General features: G+C 39.0%; 1 protein-coding gene across 1 annotated transcript; it reads left to right on the forward strand.

Moving 5' to 3' along the window:
• Window positions 1-1,652: 1,652 nt before the first annotated feature.
• LOC123512569 (kinesin-like protein KIF7) lies at window positions 1,653-24,575 on the forward strand. Its single transcript, XM_045268995.1, is given in 24 exon segments — window positions 1,653-1,767; window positions 1,973-2,156; window positions 2,630-2,775; window positions 3,412-3,534; window positions 4,315-4,489; window positions 5,582-5,805; window positions 6,286-6,473; window positions 6,475-6,490; window positions 8,023-8,171; window positions 8,361-8,572; window positions 9,833-10,058; window positions 10,426-10,775; window positions 11,242-11,354; window positions 14,253-14,402; window positions 15,225-15,365; window positions 16,201-16,340; window positions 16,850-17,003; window positions 17,793-17,978; window positions 18,397-18,561; window positions 20,225-20,377; window positions 21,202-21,333; window positions 21,908-22,061; window positions 23,352-23,489; window positions 24,180-24,575. Coding segments are annotated over 24 exon segments (3,918 nt in total). The 5' UTR covers window positions 1,653-1,737; the 3' UTR covers window positions 24,449-24,575.
• Window positions 24,576-24,788: the final 213 nt, after the last annotated feature.

Raw genomic sequence — 24,788 nt, forward strand, 5'->3', positions numbered from 1 at the left:
AGTTCGAGCAAGATCAGAGAAACTCGAGATCTCTGTTCGGAATATCAGTCTTCACCAGTTACAGGAGAAGGGAGTGTGCTCATCTCACCTCACTCTCCCCTTCTCGCGTACATTCCAGTTAAGTACACCCAATATCATTAGTCTCAGGCTGTGCACTGTGATGTACTTAACCAACCCACACGCCCAGGTAATTTTATATATTGACCTGTTTTATGATGTCATGGTCATGTTTGCTATAGTTGCTCTCCCTAACCACATTTGCGAGTCGTTGTTTTTACTCTGATTAGCTTTGCTGATTAATTAAAGAGAGAGACTATAGGGTGAGGGAGTGGAGAGTCCAGTTAAAACATTGTCAAGCATACGTTTATAAGCTCCACCAAAGTGATAGATTAAAAAATAATAGTGAAGTAAAATTTCAGTGATTGATGCTTTTCCAACGCACAGTGACATGAAATCACACATCATTCTAAGAGAGAGAGAGAGAGAGAGAGAGAATATTAATTAAAGAATATTATCTTAGAGAGAGAGAGAGAGAGAGAGAGAGAGAGAGAGTATTTTGACGTGTTAAATAATTGCTATGCCAAGAAAAATCAATCTTCAGGCCGTTTCACCTGATATACAGTTTACTTATCCTTCATGTAAACACACATGTATATGCACATGTTTACATCGACATGCAGGTACGTACATGTATATGCACATGTGTACATGACCTTGTTCAGTCATAGGCTACGTTTGCCCCAAAGACAGCTTCCCACCTCTCACTGAAATCCATCAAAGTTGGATAACAATGTATTATCTCATTGTATATATGATTTACTGTCTAAATCTTCGTGGCACAGTATGCCACAACTATTGCGAGTCTTTTAAGGTCATATATATGGTAGGCAGCTTCCAAACATGAACATAAGACAGAAAATAAGGAGTGTAACTCTGGCGTTTCCATATGTATTTTCAATGGGCGATCGGCAAAGTTTTGGGTGTAGGGGCAGCAGCGGACCAATAGCGGCCTGGCTTCACTTTTGTGAAGTCACGCCGCCGCCTTGTAATATAACCAAAGACTATATTTTATATATAGTCTTTGATAATAACCTTCTTGGATGTAAGTTGCGATCGTAAGCTCCGCCCACCACCTCATAAGCTCCACCCATTGGCTTAACTTTTTTCTTTTTTAGCACAGTGGAATAGGCGCGCGGTGTCTTCTTCAATATAACCTCCGTGCCAACAACAACAACAACATAACCTCCGTGCTTGATAGTGAATGGTGAAGACAAGGAAGACACTCTCGATCTTTTCATCACTAGTGTCACCGTCACGTGACTCGTGTCATACATTGCAAAAAAAAAAAAAAATCGCTCTAGCTAATTTAAACGACCGGTAAACCACACAAGGGCAACATAAAATTAATGAATGAGGGGAGTAAATCATACTTTGACTAATTTCATTTCTTGTCTAAGTAGGTAAATCATTTTGCTGCTGAAATATTTCCGCATTATACATTGGACTTTTATAAGAAAAATTACAACAAAACTGATACATCTCTACAATTAATATAACAAAATATTACACTGATTTTTATTACATATATTCAGGAAAATTATTCATGATCTGTAGTTAATTGATGCAGAAACACCACTACGTGACCCGGATGAGTCTTTGTTGACAAACATTTCAGGGAGAGGTGAAGGGAACCAGCCTCTTGTGTTTTGTTTACCATGTATCCCCGGTGAGGCAGACATGGAGGTGCCCATCAGAGTGGTGTCCAGGGTAATACTTGTCTTGAATTTACTATATAGCGCATCTTTTATAACAGTAACTGCTGAGGAGAGGAGAAATAGGACCCCTGAGATAGACGGGTTATGGGGGAGGAAGGGTTTGGTGGACTGGACTGGGCTGGGATTGAGCTGGGGATTAAGGCAAAGAAGAATGATTAAGGGCAAAATAAGAGTATTCCTATCGCTTTCCCTCACAGATCCGGCCATGCAACAGCCAGGAGCAAGGGCGCGGACCGTGTGTGGAAGCCGCGCCCGCCTCCTCACAGATTATTCTTGGCTATGACCATTTTTGTGACTTCGACGCCGTGTTTGGGCCAGCTGTCACGCAGAAGGAGCTCTACCTCGCCTGCCTCGCCGATCTGGTGCTAAACTTTTTTCAGGGTAAGTGAAGAAAAATTACTCTCCATTTCCCATTTACTTGTTCCTTCCCTCACTTCTTGGGTCTCTCTCTCTCTCTCTCTCTCTCTCTCTCTCTCTCTCTCTCTCTCTCTCTCTCTCTCTCTCTCTCTCCTTCAGAATACTTTGTTTTTGCTCCTTTTATCTTCCATATTTACTTTTTTCCCATTTATTTTTTACTTTTTTTTCACCTCTATCTGTACCTCCTACTTTTACTCTTTTTTTTTCTCTTCCCCATCTGTCTTTCTCTTCGCTTTCTATTCCTCTTTCTCCTTATCCACCTCTTCCTCACTCTTAGTTTCTCTACTTTCTCTTTCTACTTTTTCCTTCTCTTTCTATTCCTCTTTTTTCATTATCCATCTCTTCCTCCCTCTTAATTTCACTACCTTTCCTATCTGCCTCTCCATTTCTCCTTCTCCATTTCCCCCCCTTATAGTACCTCTGCCTCCCTTTTACAGGATACAATGTGACAGTGCTCGGGTACGGCCAGCGGGGCTCCGGCAAGACCTACACTCTGACGGGGCCGGACTTCCTGTGGGCCATGAACGAGGAGGAGTTCGGCCTTCTCCCTCAGGCAGTGCGACACATTTTCAACTTAATGAGGGTAAGGTGCTAGGCTGCCTTGTTTTGCCCTTAGTGATCCGTCCCCCTCTCTCTTCCCATCCTAGTGTTAATGAGGGTGAGGTGTTGAAGCTGCCTTGTCTTGCCCTCAGTGATCAGTCTTCCTGTCTCTTCTCATCCTGGTGTTACAATATCACTGTTTTTTCCCATCCTGGTGTTAATGAGGGTGAGGTGTTGAAGCTGCCTTGTCTTGCCCCTAGTGATCAGTCTCCCTGTCTCTCCCTATCCTCGTTACAATAAACTTGACATATTGACACCTTAAAATTAATTGTATTGATCAGTCTCCTTATTTCTATTCTTCCTGGTGTTGCAATTAACTTTATTGACCATATTATACTCCAAAATTAACTTCACTGATTAGTCTCTCTGTCTCTTCCCATCCTGGTGTTGCGATTAACTTTACTGAACATATTGACACCATAGAATTAACCTCACTGATCTGTCCCCCTATTTGTTCCCCTCCTGGTGTTGCGATTAATTTTACCAATTATTTAGATACCAGATCAGTCTTCCTATCTCATCCTGTCCTGGTGTTGCAATGAACTTTACTAAACATATTTATACTCAAAATTAACCTCACTGATCAGTCTCCCTGTTTCTTTGCCTCCCAATGATGTAGGAGTGTCCAGGGCGGGAGTATCGCATCCACGTCAGCTACATGGTGGTGCAGAGGGACGCAGTGTATGACCTCCTCTCCGCCACTAACTCTTACCTGCAACTCAATGTTCTGGAGGACAATATGGTATGTGTGTGTGTGTGTGTGTGTAATTCAGCACCACGGTCATCTGCTGGTCACTCAGCCAACCTTTCCCATTATGGAGCGAGCTCAGAGCTCATAGACTGATCTTCAGGTAGGTCTGAGACCACAACACATTCCACACACTGGAAGCGCGAGGCCACAACCCCTCGAGTTACACCCCGTACCTATTTAGTGCTAGGTGAACAGGGGCTACACATTAAGAGGCTTACCCATTTGTCTCACCTCTTTCCGGGATGTGTGCGTGTGTGTTACTCTTTCTTGTTATTATTTCTGTATCTTTCTGACTTTTATGTGTGTTTGTATTTTACTTCAGTTTTTCTTTCTTTCCTTTTCTGCTTTCTTGTTCTTTTCTTTTCTTCATATGATTGTATGTTGTTGTTGTTTTTTCTTTCCCTTTTTTGTGTGTATTTTGCTTGTTTTGTTTTTTTTTTTTTTTTTTTTTTTTCTCTTACTTAGTTTTTATTTTCCTGTCTTTCACTTTCTTTATTCTCCAGAAGACAATATGTGTGTTTGTGTATGTGTGTGTGTGTGTGTGTGTGTGTGTGTGTGTGTGTGTGTGTGTGTGTGTGTGTGTGTGTGTTCCTTTCTTCCATTGCTGTTATGTCTTTCCCTTTCTTAATATTTTGTATCTATGTCTGTATGTGTACCATATATATGTACTATGTATGTGTGTATGTTTGTGTGTGTTGTATCATATGTCTTTCCTTATATCTGTGTGTGTGTGTTGCATCTCCTAGCGAACCTATCCTTTCTCCTCCTCAGGGCAATGTTGTCATCCCAGGACTCAATGTGATAGACTGCAGCAACATTACTGAGGTGTTTAACTGCTTGGAGGCCGGCCTGGTCCACCGCCACACTGCCGCATTGCACAACAATGACCCCTCCACTTCTCATGCCATCTTCTCCCTCATCCTCGAACACCAATGGACTGATGCGGGTCTGTCTCTGTGTCTGTCTGTTTCTTCTGTATCCTTAACATCTTTTTGTGTTGTTAGGGTAGGTTAAGTGTGTGTTTTTCGATATGCTGATTTAATGTTTGTTCCTCCTTCTCTTCCTTCTTTTCTTGTATATCCTTGAAATGTGGACATGTTGTTAGGTTAGGTTATGTGTGTGTTTCTCAATACTAGTGTTTGTTGCTCTTCTTGTTTCTTGTTTCTTTTCTATCCTTGAAATTTGGGTGTTGCTTTTGTGTTTGGTTAGGTTAGGTGTGTATATCTTTATTCTGATTTAGTATTTGTCTTTTTGTTTCTTCTCTCTTCTTTTTCTTCTCTATCCTTGAAATCTGTGCATTTTGGGTTTCGTTTGGTTAGGTTAGGTGTGTCTTTCTCAATGTGCCAATCTACTGTTTTGTCTCCATTTTGGTTTCTTTTTCTTCTCTATCCTTGAAATCTGTGTGTGTTTTGGGTTTTGGTTAGGTGAGGTGAGGTGAGGTGTGTTCTTTCTCAATGTGGTAATCTATTTTCATTTCTATTTTTGTGTCTTCTCTTTCTTGTCCTTCCTTGAAATCTGTGTGTCTTAGATTAAATAAACAGCTGAAGTGAAGGTACCTCCCCTTTCTGACAGCAAGAAAAGTACCTTGAATAAATAGCTGAGATGACAGTGCCTTCCGTAAAAAGCTTGAATAAGAGTACCTTCCCTAAACAGTTTAAGTGACAGTATCTCCTCTTTCAGACAAGAAGAAAAGTATCTCAAACAGCTAAAGTAACAGTACCTCAAATAAACACCTTAGATAAGACTACCTTCCCTATACAGCTTGAGTGACAGTACCTCTCCTTTTAGACACCAAGAAAAGTACCTCAAATAAACAGCTTTGGTGACAGTAAATCATATAAACACCTTAAATAATAACACCTTTCTTTAATAGCTTAAATAACAGTACCTCAAATAAACAGCTTAGAAAACAGTACCTCAAATAAACACCTTAAATAACAGTACCTCATATAAACAGCTTAAGTAACAGTACCTCAAATAAACACCTTAAATAACAGTACTTCCTAAGCAGCTTGAGTGACAGTACTTTCCCTTTCAGATGGCAAGATGAAGTACCTTTACTCTCGCATGAACTTTGTGGACCTTGGCGGGTCTGAGAGGCTGATGCAGTTTGGGTACAGTGACTTTGGCCTGCCCAGCGAGGACTCCTTCTTCCTTAACACTGACCTCAAGGCACTCAGTAATGTCATCCACTGCCTCGCTGACCAGTCCTACTCAGGCCCCATCCCATACAAGGAATCTAGGCTCACACATATACTCAAGGTAGCTATATAACGAAGCTTAATATTTCTCCCTTCCGTTTACTTTCCCCTTTTTCCTCCCAAGCTGCATTCAGGGGAGAGCTTGACATAACAAACCTTAATATTTCTCCCTTTTTCTTTACTTTTCCCTTTTTTCCCTCTCCAGGGTGTATTAGGAAGAAACAACCTTGATATAAAAAAACACATTTCTCTCTTTTCTTTAATTTTCCTGTTTTTCCCCTCCTCAGGATACATTCGAGGGAAATCCTTGACATAACAAACCTTAATATTTCTCCCTTTCTATATATTTTCCTCCTTTTTTTCCCTCCTCAGGCTGCATTCAGGGAAAAGCCTTGACATAACAAACCATAACATTTCTCCCTTTTCTCTATATTTTCCCCTTTTTTCCCCTCTCCAGGATGTATTAGGAAGAAACAGCCTTGATATAACAAAGCTTAATATTTCTCTCTTTTCTTTATTTTCCCTGTTTTTCCCCTCCCAGGATGCGTTCGGGGGAAACAGCCTGAGTCTCATGGTGTGCTGCCTCTCCCCATCTGCTGAGGATTTTGATGCCACCTTTAACACCCTCAAGTACGGCGGCCTGGCTCGCTACATCCTCAACTGTCCTGCTGTCAACATGGCCATCCAGAACAGTGCCCCAGCCTCCTCTGCCACCCTCACCCCCTCCTCCACACACCACACTCAGGGTAGGTTTGGAGGGTGTTTTGTTTGTACGTCTGTTAGTTGGTTGCTTTTGCTCAGCGTGTGTGTTGTGTGAGATTACTGTTTTTGTGTTGTTATTTTTAGTTTGTTTATTTTGTTATATCATTTGTACTCTTATCCAAGCTTATTTCAGTTAAGGTAGCTCTCTCTCTCTCTCTCTCTCTCTCTCTCTCTCTCTCTCTCTCTCTCTCTCTCTCTCTCTCTCTCTCTCTCTCTCTCTCTCTCTCTCTCTCTCTCTCTCTCTCTCTCTCCACATTCACACTCCTAGCCCTGTCAGCCCCCAGGTAGAAAATAGTAGTAATATATAATAGTAGTAGTAGTAGTAGTAGTGAACAAGTTTATCTAATAATCTATATCAACATTTCCCAACCTGGGGTGCTGAAATCAATTATAGGGGGTGCTGGGAAGTGATGCACACACTTTGCTTTCTTTTGTCCTTCTGATAACAAGATATTAGTTAGGGGTGCTGGATTGTTCAGACATGACAACAGGGGGTGCTATGGTTGGAAGAGATTGGGAAATGCTGATCTATATCCTCAGTAAGCAATCTTACACACACACACACACACACACACACACACACACACACACACACACACACACACCGCGTAGTGTAGTGGTTAAAACGTTCGACTCACAATTGAGAGGGCCGGGTTCGAGTCCCAGTAAGCGGCGAGGCAAATGGGAAAGCCTCTTTCCCGGTGTGTGTTGTGTGTTGATGTGGTCTCAGTCCTACCCGAAGATCGGTCTATGAGCTCTGAGCTCGCTCCATAATGGGGAAGACTGGGTGGGTGACCAGCAGGTGACCGAGGTGAAATTACACACACACACCTCATAAAAAAAAAAAAAAATATATATATATATATATATATATATATATATATACATTATGAAGTTGGAAAGAGTGCAGAGAGCAATTACAAAGATGGTTCCAAATTTAAGTATTTTAACCTATGGAGAAAGATTGAGGAAATTGGACATTACTACATTGGAAGAGAGAAGGAAAAGAGGAGGTTTGATAGATATTTATAGAATGGTTAAGAGTATGGAAGATGTGGATAAAGAAAACTTTTTACTATAGGACACACACAGTGCAAGAGGACATGATTTAAAGTTGAAAATGGGTTTTTGTAGAAGAGATGTCAAGAAGTATAGTTTCCCTCCTAGAGTTATGAACAATTGGAATGAACTTGATGAGGAGGTTGTAATGGCTGGGAATGTGCATACTTTTAAGGAGAAATTTGATAAAAGACATAGAGACAGGATACCATGAGTTTACTCTCCTCCCATAAACCACAACTAGGTAAACACACACACACACACACACACACACACACACACACACACACACACACACACACACACACACACACACACACACACAGACATACGCACACACACACAGACATACACACACACACACACATTCTTACCTTTGTTCTGGTGGAGAGGAAAAATCTCTAAATAAATTATAAAAATAACAATGCACTGAGCCTCCATCCTTCCTCGGCCACAGCACCAGTCCAGCAGCAGACAGTCGACACTGACCGGTGTGCAGAGCAGTGTGCAGCAGTCCCTGGGCACTGTGCACCAGTCTACCACCACTAACACCTCCGGCCCACCCACCGAGGACCTCATGCCACCAGAACCAGAGGACATCTTCAAGTAAGCATCGCCAGTGAAGTTGTGGAGGAAACAGTAAAAGAAAGCAAAAGAAAATAAAGATAAAAGAAAAGAAATAAAGAAAAAAAGAAAACTGAGATACATCAATATCACCAAGAAAACAAAGAAAAATAAAAAGACAAAAAGAAAGAAAAGATCACTAACACCACTAACACAGCCCAACACTCGCAGATTCCAGTTTGCAGCATCACAGTGGCAGCAGCTCGTGTCCAGTGCTGAGGATCTCTTGTCAGAGATTCTGCAGACATCCCAGGTGTCACCCACAGAGAAGAGTCGCATTGAGTCCTGGATGTGCATGAAGGCAGAGGCTGAGGAGTGCATTGGGGCCGACCTTGGGGCCATACGCTTTAATGCCGCTGCCAGTAGGGTGCTGGAGGTCATTGGTGAGTGTGTGTGGTTATTTATTATTTTTATGGTAAGGCCTATAGCGCCTGTAGGCACACTTGAAGAGTGTATGGGAGGCGCTGTTCAGCTTCCGCCCATTAGTGGCGCAGGCAATTTTATTTATAGTGGTACCCATATTAGGGCCCATCTTGAGTGTAACCACCTTGAACCTGGGTATCATGGTGATATGTAGGTAACTTTAAACTACTCGACAAATGGCAAAGTGTTTTAAGGCTGTACGTGATGGGATTCGAACCTACGCGTGGACGTCTGCCCGATCCCACACTCACCACCTTATCATAGACTGAGTCCCTTCACATCATACTATTTCCTCTTAATTCCTTCATTTAAACAGCAAGGTCAGAACACAGCATTCTACTTTCATTCCATTCCTTCATCTAAATAGCAAGCCATAGATAAACACTTAAATCAATACACAGCATTCTACTTTCACCCCAGTCCCTCATCTAAACAGCATGGCATAATCTGACTCCCTTCACAGCAATCTATCTTTTCTTCAGACCCTTCATTTAAACAGCAAAGTCAGAACACAGCATTCTACTTCCATTTCATTCCTTCACATAAACAGCATGCCATAAACTGAACTTCCACAGCATTTACTGCATTCCTTCATCTAAACAGCTCACCATAAACACTGGTTAAAAACACAGCACCTGCATTTATTTCCTTCTAAACAGCATGCCATAAACTAAGTATCTCCACAACATTCTATCTTCTCTTTAGCCCTTTACCTAAACAGCGGACCATAAGCACTAAGTCAAAACACATCGTTCTATCTTCCCTGCATCCGTTCATTCAGTCTCCTCATTACCAGGATGTATTTTCTTATTCATTCTGGGTACTATTTTGTGATTTTATATAGCATCAGAAACTTATGTTGGGATTAGAATAGTAAAGACTCGGGCCATTTATCTTTCGACCTCCGTAGACCTTTTCCAATGCAAATAGAATAATCTAATCATACCGCAAAAATTAAGGTAAAAATGCATCTTAATATTGAAATTTTTTTATTTATTTTTTTTTTTTATTTATTTATTTATTTATTTTTTTTTTTCAATGCAAGAAGGGAAACCAGCCAAGGGCAACAAAAGACCCCTAAAAAAGGCTCACTTGATTGCCATTTAAACAGCACACCATAAACACAAGGTCAAACAGCAGCCCATAAGTTGAATTCCTACACAGCAATCTTATCTCTCTTCACCATGAACACCACCAACTCCCTCCGTTCTCCCCCACAGAGGAGCTAAGTGAACCAGAGATCACCGGCTCAGTCTCCCCGCTTTCCACCACCACCGCCGCCTCTGACAAGGACTCCAGCGCCTCTTCCTCTTCCTCTTCCTCCTCCTCTACCTCCTCTTCCTCCTCCGTGTCTTCCTTTGGCGAGGAATTCTATGACCAATTGGCTGTTCTGGCAAGAAAGTTCACCTCCATCACTGAGCAGCTGGTGGAAGGTGTACAGGACAGGTGTGTACCAGGTGTAGGCTGGGGAAGCTAGTGGGAGGTTCATAACAGGTGTGGATGGGTGAGTTGTGTGGTTATGTACTAAAAGGAAGGTGGTTTGTGATTTTTGTTCTTGGTGTTTGGAAGGGAGTTGGGTGATTAGTGTTTAGTCTCTCTCTCTCTCTCTCTCTCTCTCTCTCTCTCTCTCTCTCTCTCTCTCTCTCTCTCTCTCTCTCTCTCTCTCTCTCTCTCTCTCTCTCTCCCACCTATAAACAAAAACAGTATTAATTGACTACCACTTCAACAACTAGCATCTTCAGTACATCCTTTCTCTATTGCTTATTTATCAACACACACCAGATAAAGCTACATAAAAGACACCTCCTTGCAGCTGCGACACACAGACAAACGTACGGGCAAGCGCTGAGCGGCGGCGAACACAAAGGAATAACGAACTGAAGGAAGATGACGAAGAGGATGAATCAAAACCACAACAACAAGTAAAGAAAACATCATCCACATCAAGGCTTCACAGGGGGCTTCAGGGAACACCATGGAGAACTAAGACTAATGCAGGAAGCCCGCATAGGAGTGCCTCGACTGGCCCCCTTCCTGCGCCACTGAGGTCTGAGGAGCGGCACAGCTCGGCACTCAGGAGGGATGCAAACTCCATTCTGTCGCTGCTGGAGGAGTGCGGCAGGGACATTGACTCACAGAAATCAGGGGAGTCGAGTGGTAAAGGTCAGTGTTAAAGTTTGGTTAGGTTAGGTTAAGTTAGATTTGGTTTGGTTTGGTTTGTTGTAAGATATTCCTGGTTTATTTTTTTTTTTATTTATTTATTTTCTTTCTTTCTTTCTTTCTTTTTCTTTCTTTCTTTCTTTCTTCTTTCTTTCTTCTTTCTTCCTTTCTTTCTTTCTTTCTTTCTTTCTTCTTCTTCTTCTTCTTCTTCTTCTTCTTCTTCTTCTTCTTCTTCTTCTTCTTCTTCTTCTTCTTCTTCTTCTTCTTCTCATTCTCTTTTCATTGTTTTTCTAAAGTGAAGGGTTGGGTATGTCATGTTGTGTTTAAATTCTAACTCATTTTCCTTCCTGATTCACTTAGATGAGGCAAACAACAACTTCTTTCAGTCATGTTTTGATTCGAAGCTTTCTCTCTATCTCTCCCTCTTTCTCACACCACTCTCTCTCACCCTTGTATCTCCCCCACACAGAGCTGGAGGAGGAGGAGGAGGAGGAGGAAGAGGAAGAGTGCAGGATGTCAAGAAGGAAGTCAGGTTTCTCCATCTCTTCACAAATATCGGAATCACCAAAGAAAATACTCAAGGTAAAGTATTGTTTGTTTATTCTATAGATTCTTTCAGTGATGTATTTCAGTGTAATTCTAAACTTTTATCTTCCAGTTCATCAAGCAAAGAATATTTTATCATTTTATTTTATTATTTTATCTATTTTTTTTTTTTTTTTTTTTTTTTTTTTTTTTTTTTTTTGTAAGATCAATGTTGTACAGGTGAAAGATTTGTCAGATTGAAAAATGTATTATCCTAACTTGGATTGCTATGAACAGTAATATTTCCTATACTGTTGAACTTCAATAACTCGGAACCCAATGACTCGGATTTTGCGATAAATCGGACTCTGACTAACCCAGGGACTAAAGTTTGAGTTGAACTGCTCGCCTGCTTTTTTCCCTCCTTTATTTCATTTTCTATGGACATTATGAAGAATCTAATTCCAACTAAAAATTTCATAAGGTAGATGATCTGTCAATAGAATCATCAAACCTCCCTTAAAAACACTTGTGACTGAAACAAGAGTCCTTTGAAAATATGGGTTATGTTGCCAAAATTTTCAAACTTCACAGATACGAGGAGCTTGATTCATATGCATGTTTTTGCTATATATAAGATAGAAACAAGAGACTTAAAAATATAGGTTATGTGCCCACTTTTTTTCAAAGTCCACAGAGATGAGAAACCTTTTTGTAAGAGTTTTTATGCTATTGATGAAGTAGATATCATATTAATCTATCAATAGAACCATCAAACTACCCATAAAAACTTGTGTTACTGAAACAAAAGTCTTTTGAATATACGTATTTGTTATGTGGCCACTTTATTACAGAGTCCACAGAGATAGTAAAAATTTATCTGTCAGAGTGTTTTTCCTATTGATAAGGTAGAAATCATGTTAATCTGTCATTGAAACCATGATATTTCCTTTAAAAAGCCATATTACTGAAACAAGAGTCTATTTTAGAAATGCAACTTTTATGGTCACTATTTTTCAAAGTCCATTGTTATGAGGAACTTTGTAAGACTGTTTTTGCTTTTGATAAGGTAGATACCAATGTAATCTGTCAATAGAACCATCAAACTTCCATTAAAAACTTGTGTGACTGAAACAAGAGTCTTTTAAAAAAATTGATTATGTTGCCATAATTTTCTAAGTTAACAAATGTGAGGATCTTGGTTCCTATGAGTGTTTTTGCTATATATAAAGTAGAAATCAAATTAATTTGTCAATAGAACTATCAAACTACCTTTTAAAATCCATGTAACTGAAACTAGAACCTTTTAAATATATAGGTTATGGGACCACTTTTTTTCAAAGTCCACAGAGATGAAAAATCTTTTTTGTAAAAGTTTTTATGCTATTGATGAAATAGATATCATGTTAATCTATCAGTAAAATCATCAGACTACCCTTAAGAACCCGTGTGACTGAAATAAGAGTGTTTTCAAAATATGTCTTGTGTGGCCTCTTTTTTTTAATGACCACAGAGATGATAAGATTTATCTGTAAGAGTGTTTTTGCTATTGATGAGGTAGAAGTCATGTTAATCTGTCAATGGAACCATGAAACTACCAATAAAAAATTGTGGTACTGAAACAAGAATCTCTTAGAAAGATAAATTATGCGGCCACTATTTTTCAAAGTTCACAGTGTTGAGGAACTTTGTTCGTAAGAGTGTTTTTGTTTTGAATAGGTACATGTCATATTAATCTGTCATTAGAACTATCAAACCTCCCTTAAAAACCTGTTTGACTGAAACAAGAATCTTTTTTAAGTGTAGGTTATGTTGCCACAATTTTCAAAGTCCACATATATGGGGAGCTTGGTTCATATGGTTGTTTTTGCTATATATAAAGTAGAAATCATATTAATCTTTCAATGGAACTGTCAAGCTACCCTCAAAAACCTGTGTAACTGAAACAAGAGTTTTTTGAAAATATAGGTCATGTGGCCATTATTTTTTAAAGCCCACAGAGATGAGAAACCTTTTTCACAAGGGTTTTTATGCTCTTTATAAAGTAGGTATCATATTAATTTGTCAATAGAACCATCAAACTGCCCTTAAAAACCTGTTTGACTGAAATAAGAGTCTTTTGAAAATATGTTATCTGGTCACTATTTTTCAAAGTCCACAGAGATGATAAAACTTATCCATAGTATTGTTTTTGTTATTGGTAAGGTAGAGATCAGGTTAATCTTTCAATTAACCCATCAAACTATCCTTAAAAACTGGTATGACTGAAACGAGTCTTTTGAAATTATATGTTATGTGGCCACTATTTTTCAAATTCCAGAAAGATGATAAAATTTATTCATGAGTGTTTTTTATATATATAAGGTAGAAATCATTTTAATCTGGTAATGTAACCATGAAACTAGCCTTAAAGAACCATTATACTGAAACAAGAATATTTTAGAAATATAATTTAAGTGGCCATTATTTTTCAAAATCTACAGTTATTTCAAAGTGCACAGAGATAATAAAATTTATCCATAAGATTGACTTTTGCTATTGGTAAGTTAGAAATTATGTTTATCTGTCAATGGAACCATGAAACTATAAGTCGAATATTCGCATTTGTCAGACCAATCTTTCCCCCTATTAGTCTGAGTCACTGAGAGTCAACAGTACTTTACTTTTTTGGTGTCTGACTGTTTGTCTATGTATCTTTTTATTTTTCTGTCAATGTGAGAAAATATCTTTTTTTTTTTTTTTTTTTTTTTTTTTTTTTTTTTTGTCTCTATCTATCTATCTGTATGAGAAGTCATCAACATCCTTAGTATTTCTCTATTTATTTCTCTCCATCATATGTGTTATGTCTCCTTTTCTTTGTCTATCTATCAGTGTTAGGAGGAGTCTCCATCACTAGTATTTTACAATCTCTCTATTAGCATCTTTATTGCCTCTTTGTGTTTGTCTATCTGCCAGTATGAGGAGGAGTCCGCATCGCTGGTGGAGGAAATGAAGCGTCTGTCCGCCTCCAGGGAGTCTCGGCGTGGACAGGTGCGTCGCGTGAGCATGGAGCTGCGGACGGCACAGCAGAGACTCAAACAGCTTAACGCCACCATCAGGCTCAAGGTAAACTCTCATAGATTCATAGTAACCTCTCACAAACTCAGGCAGGATGTAAATATAAACTCCCTGGAAAGACTGTTTAGAAGGGGCCACGTAGATAATCATTAGGCTAAAGATAGATTCACAAACTCATAGTAAACTCACACAAATTCATAGTAAACTTACATAATACAAATATAAGCTCCCTGAAAGAGTGTTTAGAAGGGGCCACTAAGATAATCATTTGGCCCAAGGTAAACACACACAGACTCAAGGTAGACTCACAAACTTAGGCAAGATACAGATATAGGCTTCCAAAAAGAGTGTTTTAGAAGAGAGCTTTTTCTCTCACTCCACACTTACCCACCACCAGCAAAACAGTTAAATTTCACCCTCTTCACACTCACCTATCACCACCTAAACAACTAGTTCCACTCTCCTCCACTTTAACTTTCCCTCCACACACTTCTCTCACCATCCAAACATTCTATTCTACCTTCTTCCACCTTTTATTCCACTTCACACTCACCCATCCACCAACTCAGACATGTCATTCCTCTGCCTTCATCTCTCCTTACACTTCACTTCTGTCACCATCTAAACTCTACTCCACTTCTGTACCTGTTCTTACACACTCATCCACCACCAAATCAAATGCTTATATCTTCCACCTTCATCTCTCCTTACACTCTTCTTTCACCACCCAAACACTCCACTCCACTCCTCCACCTTTCCTTCCACACCCATCACTTCATTCCTCCACCTTCAACTTCTTTCACTCCACTCAAACTCTCCAATTCACACTTCCACCTTTTCTTCTACACTCTTCCACTTTCCACCCATCAGGAAGCTTTTATCCGAGAGCTGGTTCGTAGTGGAGGCGAGGCGGAGGTGACAAAGCGGAAGTGTGAGGCTAAGATGTCACGATTGGAGAAGGAGGTTCATCGCGCACGCCAGCTGCACCAGGAGACCCAACACCAGCTCAAGGTCAGGTCACAGTGAGGTCAAAGATGTGCTGTTAGTCTTGTTGTCTTCCTCTTCCTCTTTCTTGCTTTGTTTTTCATTAATTTTGTACTTTTTGCCTTATCCTTCTTTATTTTTACTATTTTTCACATCATTTTTTCTTTTTTTTCTATTTTTACTGTCACTCCTTTGAATGTTGAAGTGAGTAGAATGGTGAGGGTGATGGTGTTTCCTTGTCGTGAAACTATGAAAAAATATCCTTGAAAATCTTAATAATTTCCATCAAAAGCATGAAAACAACCTTGAAAACCAGTGACTTCCACTGAAGCTTATCAAACTACCACCAGATTCATAAAAACACCCTTGAAAACCACAATGATTTCCACTTGACACTGTTAACCTATGAAAAAATTTCTATAATTTCCACTACAATCATAAATATACTCTTTAAAACCTAAACAACTTCCACTAGGACAATGAAAACATGCTTGAAAGCCCCAACAACAGAGCCATGAAAACATCCTTGAGAACTGCCAAAACTTAAGTAGAACCATGAAAACACCCTTAATAACTCCAACATCTTCCACTACAACCATGAAAATACCTTTGAAACCCCAATAACTTTCATGAGAACCATGAAAATGCCCTTGAAAACCCCAACAACTTCCACTAGAACCATAAAAGCAAAACCAAAACAACTTCCATTAGAACCTGAAAACTCCCTTGAAAATCCCAACAACTTCCACTAGAACCATGAAAACACCCTTACAGATTCCAACAACCTCCACCAAATCCTACATAAACCAACAGAGAGACTCACTAATACATTTACAATATATAACTAAAAACACTCCAACAGGAACTGAGGGAGGGTGAGTCTCCAAACGTCACCCAGTACAGAAGCCGTGTGGACACTCTCAAGAAGCAGATCTCCCACTACCAGAAGAAATTGGCAACACTGGGCAAAGTGGCTGACATATCCCAGCAAGGAGACTCCAAGTGAGGGAATGAATGATCGTGTTTGTGTATCTGCACGACTCAGAGGATAGAGTAGTTTGTGAAGGGTGGTGTTTGTATTTTGAAATGCTTTACTCTCTCTTGCTTTCTCTCTTGCTGTGACTGTTTTTCAAGGCCACAGAGATGATTTGCCAGGTTCTCCAGAATGTTTCACCTGTTAGTAGTGTAGAAATCTTGTTAATCTGTCACTAGGACCATAAAAAAAAACATGCTTAACTTCATCACAACTGTTTTCCAAGGCCACAGAAATGCTTACTCAAATTCTCTAGTGTGTCACCTTTTAACAGTGCAGAAATCTTGTTAATCTGTCACTAAAACCATAAAAAAAATGTGCTTAATATGAGGTTAGATTAGATTAAGTTAGGAGGAAGAGAAATAATAGAAAGAAACAACAAGAAATAGGTAACCAAATCACACACACTTAGAAAATAAGTAAATAAAACCACATAAACACTCAACACCTAAATAACCAGTCACTCTCTCCATCTCAGAGTGACGGAACTGGAGGGGAGCGTGAAGGAGATGCGGCGGCAGCAGGCAGAGCTTCAGACAAGACTCAGGGAGGAGACACAGAAGAAGGAAGAACTAGAACAGCAAATCATTCATGACCAGCGTCGCATCAGAGAATTGGAGATAAAACTGAAGGTACAAGGTGGATAGGAAGGGAAGGAAGTGAAGGAGTGAAATAGTGAGACAGAGAGAGAGAAAAAGAAGAGAAGGTACGGAGATGAATAGGGTTAGAATAGGAGAGAAGAAAGAATTGAGGGAGGGGAAAAAGAGTATATGAATGGGAATAGGAGGGGAAGGAAGTGAAAGAGAGAAGTAGACAGATAGAGAGAAATGAGGTATAGGGAGGGAAACAGAAGGAGAAGAAAGTATACAGGGTTGAATAGGAGGAAGAGGAAGAATACATAGGAGAAAGAAGGATACAAGAGATGAATTAGAGGGAAAAAAGAGAACTAGGAGGGAAGGAAGAGTAGAGGGAGGGGAAAAAAGAAAAAAAGGTGTATAGAGGGAAAGAAGAGAAGAAGAGGAATAGGAGAAGCAAGTGAAAGAGTGAAATAGAGAGACAGAAAGAAGAGAGGGTAGAGGAGTGGAATAGGAAGGGAAGAAAGGGTACAGGAGGTGAGTAGTAGGTGACTAAGGAGGAAAGGGAAGGAAGGCATGGTAGAGGTGAAATGGCTGACCTAACCTAACCTAACATGACCTGTCTAACGGAGAAGGAAGCAGAGAGAGAGAGAGAAAAAAGAAACAAGTTATACAGAAAGAAGCAGAGAGAGAGAGAGAAAGAAAAGAAAAAGTTATACAGAAGGAAGCAGAGAGAGAGAGAGAAAAGAGAAATTATGGAGGAGAAAGCAGAGATAGAAAAAAAAAACAGAAAGTAACTCAACTCAACCTAACCTAACCTAAGAAAACTCGTATCTCTCCACTCAGCAAGGAGAGGGCGAGGTGGAGGGGGAGCGAGGATGGCTGGTGGAAGAGGAGGAGCGGATTCTGAGTCTGCGGGAGGCGACGGAGCAGCTGCAGCAGGAGGTGGAGCGGCGGGAGGAGGCGGTGAGGCACAGGGAGAGGATGCACAGGGAGAAGATCAGACTGCAGACCTCCCGTGCCGACTGTCAGGTGAACACTGGCACCCTTCTTGTCTTGTCTTGGTGGTGGTGGTGGTGGTGGTTTTATGTTGTTTTTTTTCCCTTTAGTTTTATTGATTTTGTTTATTATTTTTCATTTTCCTGTTTATTTCAGATTTCTCTGTTTTCCTTTTTCTCATTTATTGTTTTCCTTTATTGTGTGTGTGTTTGTTCTTATTTCTTTCCTTTTTTTTTTTATTCCTTTGATTTATTTTTCTTTATTTTTCTTGTTTGGAGGGATTTTTGTTTCCTTTCCTTGTTATTTTATTTTATTGTTTTGTTGTCTGTTAGTTCTCCTTTCTTTTCTCAATTTAATTTTGCATTGTGTATCTGTATCTTATCAAATCAAACCAAAACAAACCACATTTTTCCTCTTATTCTCCTCCACCCACTGACTCACTCCTCCCCAGGCTGCCGCAGAGGAGGACGAGGAAGAGGGCCAGGGGGAGGGTGAAGGGGAGGAAAGGAGTGTGGTGCGGAAGGAGGAGGACATCAGGGAGGAGATTTCTCATCTCCGGGATGCCAGAGATTCCCTCATGATGCACCGACAGAAGCTGGACAGAAGGATTCATAAGGTGAGCAGCAGGACACCAGTGAGGATGAATTGGTGATAGAAGATAGATAGATAGATAGATAGATAAGTTTATTGACCACAGACAGAGAGACAGATGGATAGATAGATAAGTTTATTGACCACAGATAGACAGACAGATAGATAGATAGATAGATAAGTTTATTGACCACAGACAGAGAGACAGATGGATAGACAGATGGATAGATAGATGAGTTTATTGACCACAGACAGACAAACAGATGGATAGATAGGTGGATAGATAGATAAGTTTATTGACTACACACAGACAGACAGATGGATAGATAGGTAGATAGGTAGATATAGATGAATTTATTGACCACAGACTAGGAAAAATTACAATGAAACTAAAACAACTTCAGACTGCTAGATATAACTGTAGTCCAATACAAGATACACAGAATTTCACAAAGCAAAGAATTCTATAATTAATCACTGAATATAGAGTAACCTTGAACTGCTAAAAGTAACTGTACTCTGATACAAAATATATAGAATTTCATTAAGTAAAAAATTCCACTGCAAAAATCAGGGTTGTTTGCATAATGGTTACTATTTGGTGATTTTATACATCTTCAGAAACTGATGTGAGGGTTAAAATAGTGAAGACTTTGGCCATTAATCTTCTGACCTCCATAGACCCTTCCTAATGTCAATAAAATCTTCTAATTGTACCCAAAACTCGTGGTAAAAAAGCATCCCAGTACTAAAGGGGTTGAAGAAGTGTAAAGCAATAATTATAACTCATTGTGATAACTCTGGTAAACTCTGGAACTGTTATCCCTTTCTTTCAGTTAATTCTTTTGGACCTGCATGGGACTAGCAACTAAGTGGATCTTCTTTATTTTATTTATTTATTTATTTTTATTTATTTATTTTATTTATTTATTTTTTTTTTTTTTTTTGTCCATGGCCATCTTCTCCCTCTTACATAAAAAAAGAAAAGAAAAAGTCATATGGCATACACAGTACATGTCTAAAACACTCAAACCAACACAGACTCTTCATATAGCTCCACTCATCCACCCCTCTGTTTGTCCTTCCTGCCTGTTCTTGTGCTCCATTCATCCACCACTTAATTTGAGAACCACTTCCTTCCTGCTGGTTCTTGTGCTCTCTTATTTTGTCTTTTCCATGCAAGAGGGGCATCAGCCAAGGACACAAAAAATATATAAAAAGACCCAGTGAAGTGCCATTCCTTAAAGAAAAGACCAGCACCTTTTTTCTTCCTTTTCTTAATTTTTCTTGTTTATTTTGTATCTTTTCTTTTCTTGGTTTTTTTTTTTTTTTTTTCTTATTTTGTGTTAGTTTTTCTTTTCCTTTTTTTATATTTATTTTGTTTTTATTATTCTGTTTTCTTTTCCTGTTTATTCTAGATCTTTATAGTATTTTCTTTTCTACTCTCTCTCTCTTTACAGTTTTGTTATGTGTGTGAATTTTTTTTCCTTTACATTCGTTTTATTTTATCTTATTAACCTGTCACTCATTTTCTCTTTATTTTTTTATTGTTTTGTTATGCTTCTTAATTATTTTTCCTTAATATTCGCTTTATTTTTTCCATTTTGTTATGTGTGTTAATTATTTTGCCCTTTATATTCATTTTATTATATTGTACTTACCTGCCATTCTTTTCTCTTCCCCTGCAGAGTGGAGGGCGGAGGGTCGGGTCTGGGGAGGAGAGGCGGTTGCTGGAGTTGGACGAGGCAATAGAGGCGGTGGACGCAGCCATCGAGTACAAGAATGAGGTGATTTGTGGACGTGCCAAGGAACTCAAGTCACATGCACTGCTTCTCAACCAGGTGTGTAAGAGAGAGAGATTTAATTCATAGGAAAGACAATTCTCGATCAAATGTGTGTGTGTGAGGGTGTGTTCAGGTCACTGTACAGGAGCATGGCAGAGAATTCCTGTGTTTATCGGAGAGAGAGAATTTACCAGAGAGAGAGAGAGATGAATGACTGAGAATACTGGTTAGCTCTTGTATTAAGGAGATGAATTGAATAGAGATGTGTGTGTGTGTGTGTGTGTGTGTGTGTGTGTGTGTGTGTGTGTGTGTGTGTGCATGTGAGAGCAAGTTCAAGTCAGGAATTAGGAAATACAGAAACAGGTAGGGAGTTTGGGAAAGAGAGGGATGAATGATTCAGAATATTAGTTAACTATCAGAGTAGTGATGTGGATAGAATAGGGATTGTGTGTGTGTGAGAGAATTAAGTTATAGAAAGGAAATATGACAGCAACCTCAAGAGTTTACCAGAGGGATGAATTATTGAGAATATTGGTTAACTCTTGTATTAGAGAGGTGAATAGAATAGATTGTTTTGTATATGCCAGAAAATGAAATGTTTAGAAGAAAAATTTATAAGGAAAAGTGTGAAAATTTTGCTCCAGTTTCCCTTATTTGAACATTCTGACACTTTTCCAAAAATATAAATTATAGAAAATATGTACGAGCAAACTTAACAGACAATAAAGGAAATATTATATGTATGACCACCTAATTTCTGTAAAACTTATAATAAGCAAATTAAATAAGAATAGTTTTGTGAAGGATTCTGACCTAAAAGAACAGCAAACACCCTGCAGCCTCCACCTGACCACCTTTCAAGACACTGTACCCTCCCACAGGACCACCTGATGGAGCGCCTGGTCAGCCTGTCCCACGAGGAGACCCGCTCCCTGCTGGTCAAGTACTTCAGCAAGGTCATTGATCTCCGCATTGAGTTTAGGAAGCAGGACATTGCATTCTCTGACCTTGAAGTGAGTGTGTGGCTGGAAAGGGAAAAATATAAAAGATTATACCTTGAATGCTAACTACAACAAATGCCTCTTACTTCACAATCCAAGTACAATTATGATAAACACTAGAAGATTAATAGTATTAGATAATGTCCTTTTGTTGTCATTTATATCCTACCCTTCTTCCATTCTCTCTTCCTCTGTCCTTCCTTATATAATTCCCTTCCTAGCTTTGTTCTCCTACATTCATACCATTCCTCACCCCTTACTATCTTTCTCTCCTTGCTCTTTCCCTTCCTATTTCTCCTTACCCTCCATATCTCATCCTTTACAATCTCTCCTTTTACCCTTTCCATTTCATCCTTTCACCTTACTTTTTTTCCCCTTCCTATACCTCATTTCCCTCCTCTTATCCCTTCCCATATATTTCTCACCTTGCTTTTATTTTCCCTCTTCCCATATTCTCCTTTCCCTCCTTACCTCACCCATTGCAACCCTCCCCTTCCTCTTACTATCCAGACTCCCTCACATGCTACCCTCACTTCCCTTCTCCCTTCCCTCACCACAACTGCAATTACCACCACTCTCTCCATAGACCCAGTATGATGAGCAGTCCCGATACATCAGCGACTTGAAGGCAGCGTACCAGCAGGCGAGTCTTGAGATGGAGAGACGCATCACCGTGCAGCAAAGGGACTACCAGCAGAAGATATCAACGCTACTCAGGCAGTTCAATGACGACTCCTCTGGTATGTGTCTATGTGTCATTCAGCTGTTACAATTGTTTACTGGGTTTTAGTGTGTGTTTAACCGCTTCAGTATCATGATGGATTTTCATATTCATTCTGCTTACTATTTGGCAATTTTATACAGCTTCAGAAACTTTTGTGAGGATTAAAATAGTGAAGTCTCTAGCATTTAATCTTCTGACATCCATAGACAGTTCATAATGTAAATAAAATTGTCTAATAGTACCCAAAACTTGTGGTAAAAAAGCGTCCAAGTTCTGAAGGAGTTAAATAGTGTTTGTGTGTGTTTTTTGGAAGTTTTACCCCACCTATACATTTTTCCTTCTATTTCACCCCCTTTATAATTCCCAAAAACTTACTCTGATCTTATCTTATTATTATTATCTCATTTACCAGCTTATTTTCCCCCCTTATCATCTTATTTTTACCTCAATATTTTTTTCTTTCTGTTCTTTTCCCCTTATTTTACATATTTCATTCATTCCTTTATTTTCTATCTTCAATTCACTTTTTTTTTCCTTTTATCTTGCAGAATTTTCTCCCTTATTATTATTATTATTATTATTATTATTATTATTAATATTGTTATTATTATTATTATTTCATTCATTCGTTTATTCCTTCTATCTTCTCTATTCTTTATTTTCTTTTATCTTACATTTTTCCTCCTTATTATTTTTTTACATATTTCATTCATTCTCCTATCTTTTTTTCTCCATTTAAATCCCTTCTTTATCTTTATTTTCCTTTATCCTTCAATTTTTCCCTCTATTATTTTTCACATATTTAATTTCCTCCTATCTATTTTCTCTTTCTCCTTCAGTTCCTTCCTTTATCTTCCCTTTACCTTACATTTTTTCTTTTATATTATTATTTTTTTACTTAGTCATTCCTGCCTATCTTTTCTCTTTTCCATTCACTTCATGTCTTTATCTCCCCATTAACGAACATTCACTTCATAGGGTCATTCAGCTGTTACAATCGTGTACATACTGGGTTTTAGCGTGTGTTTAACCTCTTCAGTACCGTGGACCTTTTTAATATTTTATACAGCTTCATAAACTTAAGGGGGGTTAATACAGTGAAGACTCTAGCTATTAATCTTCTCACCTCCACAGACCTTTCCTAATGTAAGTAAAATCATCCAACTATAACCAAACTCTTGGTAAAAATGTGTCTCAGTACTGAAGGGGTTAAGTAATTTTGATATTTTTTTCTCATGTCTGCTGTGGCCTGCTTTTTCCTATATAACTATGGAATATTATATAACTCTCATCCATTCACTTATAGGGTCAGGCGCACAGGAATTCAGGCTGAGAGAGATGGAGAAGCAGGTGTTTTATTACAAGAAACTCAGCCGGGATTTGAAGGGGAAGCTGAGGCAAGCGACTGAGGATGGCTGGAAGGACAGATTCAGGGAGCTCCAAGGTAAGGAAAGGAATGGAAGGGGGAACTAGGGAGGGGAAAAATGTGACTCAGTAGATAAGGAGGATTGGTTTTGAATTTTGTAAGGTTAGCGAAAGAAAAAAGAAGGTAAAGGAGAATTGTAAGGAAAAATAGGGTGATGGATGGATGAAATGTGTTAAAGAAAATACAAAAAGAGGAAAAGGTTTAGTAAAGTAAAGGAAAAATAAAGAAAAGTTACTTAAAGGGTGAAGAATAGATAAGTGAATGAAATATGTAAATAAGAGGTAAAAATGGAAGGAAGGAATGGGTTAGAGAATTGCTGGGTGTAGGAAGGAATAGAATGAATTAAATGCTTAAGGGGGTAAAACATGAGATAAGGAAAAAATAAATTAATAAATGAGATAATAAGATCAGGTGAGGGTAGGTTTGGGAATTGTAAGGTAAAGAGAAAGAATAGAAGAAAAGAGAATTAGGGAGAAAAATAGATGGAAAAATAAATTAAATGTGTAAAAGAAAAGTTGATTAAGAGGATACATGAAAAAGATATTACCAAAGCTTATGTGATTTCATTTTGTTTACTTATTTATACATTTTGTAACCTATCAATAATTAAACAAATGAATGAAAAAAAATAACCTAACTTATCACCACCACCACCACCACCACCACCACCACCCACACACCTCCACCCTCACACCTCCACCACCACAGACACAACACAACCACCAGCAGACCCAAGCCTTCCAGCCAAGCCCAGCGCAGCACCCCACCACCACCACCACACGCACCACCGTCCCTTGCTGCCCACCCAGCCTGCCGTGCCCACCCTGCCGCGGCGAACCAGGCTCCAGGCGGCAGAGCAGGCAGCCCACCACCCTGTCCCACACACCAGAGTGACCAGAGAGAAGAACAAGATCATTATTCACCAAAAGTCAGACAGGCAGGGTGGGAAATCAAAGTCAGGCTTGGAGAATAGATAATAATAGGCAGGTGTGTAGTTGTAGTTAGAGTAGTAGTAGTAGTAGTAGTAGTAGTAGTTGTTGTTGTTGTTATTTTTTTTCATTTGTTTTTATATTTGTTTGTTTTTATTATTGTATTTATTAGTAGCAGTTTTTTTTTTTTTTTTTTTTTTTTTACAGTACGTATTGTTGTTTATTTATTCATTTATTTTCTTCTTCTTTCTTTTTCTTTTTCTTTTTAGTTCGTTCCGTTGGAGGTCAGATAATGTTCGTCAATTTTTGGATTGGTGTTATTGATGTTTTTATTTTTATTTTTTTGTCATTTTCATTTTCATTCATTTATTCATTTATTTACTTAATT

The sequence above is a fragment of the Portunus trituberculatus genome, chromosome 34 (assembly GCF_017591435.1).
Source record: "Portunus trituberculatus isolate SZX2019 chromosome 34, ASM1759143v1, whole genome shotgun sequence".
Classification (NCBI taxonomy): Eukaryota; Metazoa; Arthropoda; class Malacostraca; order Decapoda; family Portunidae; genus Portunus; species Portunus trituberculatus.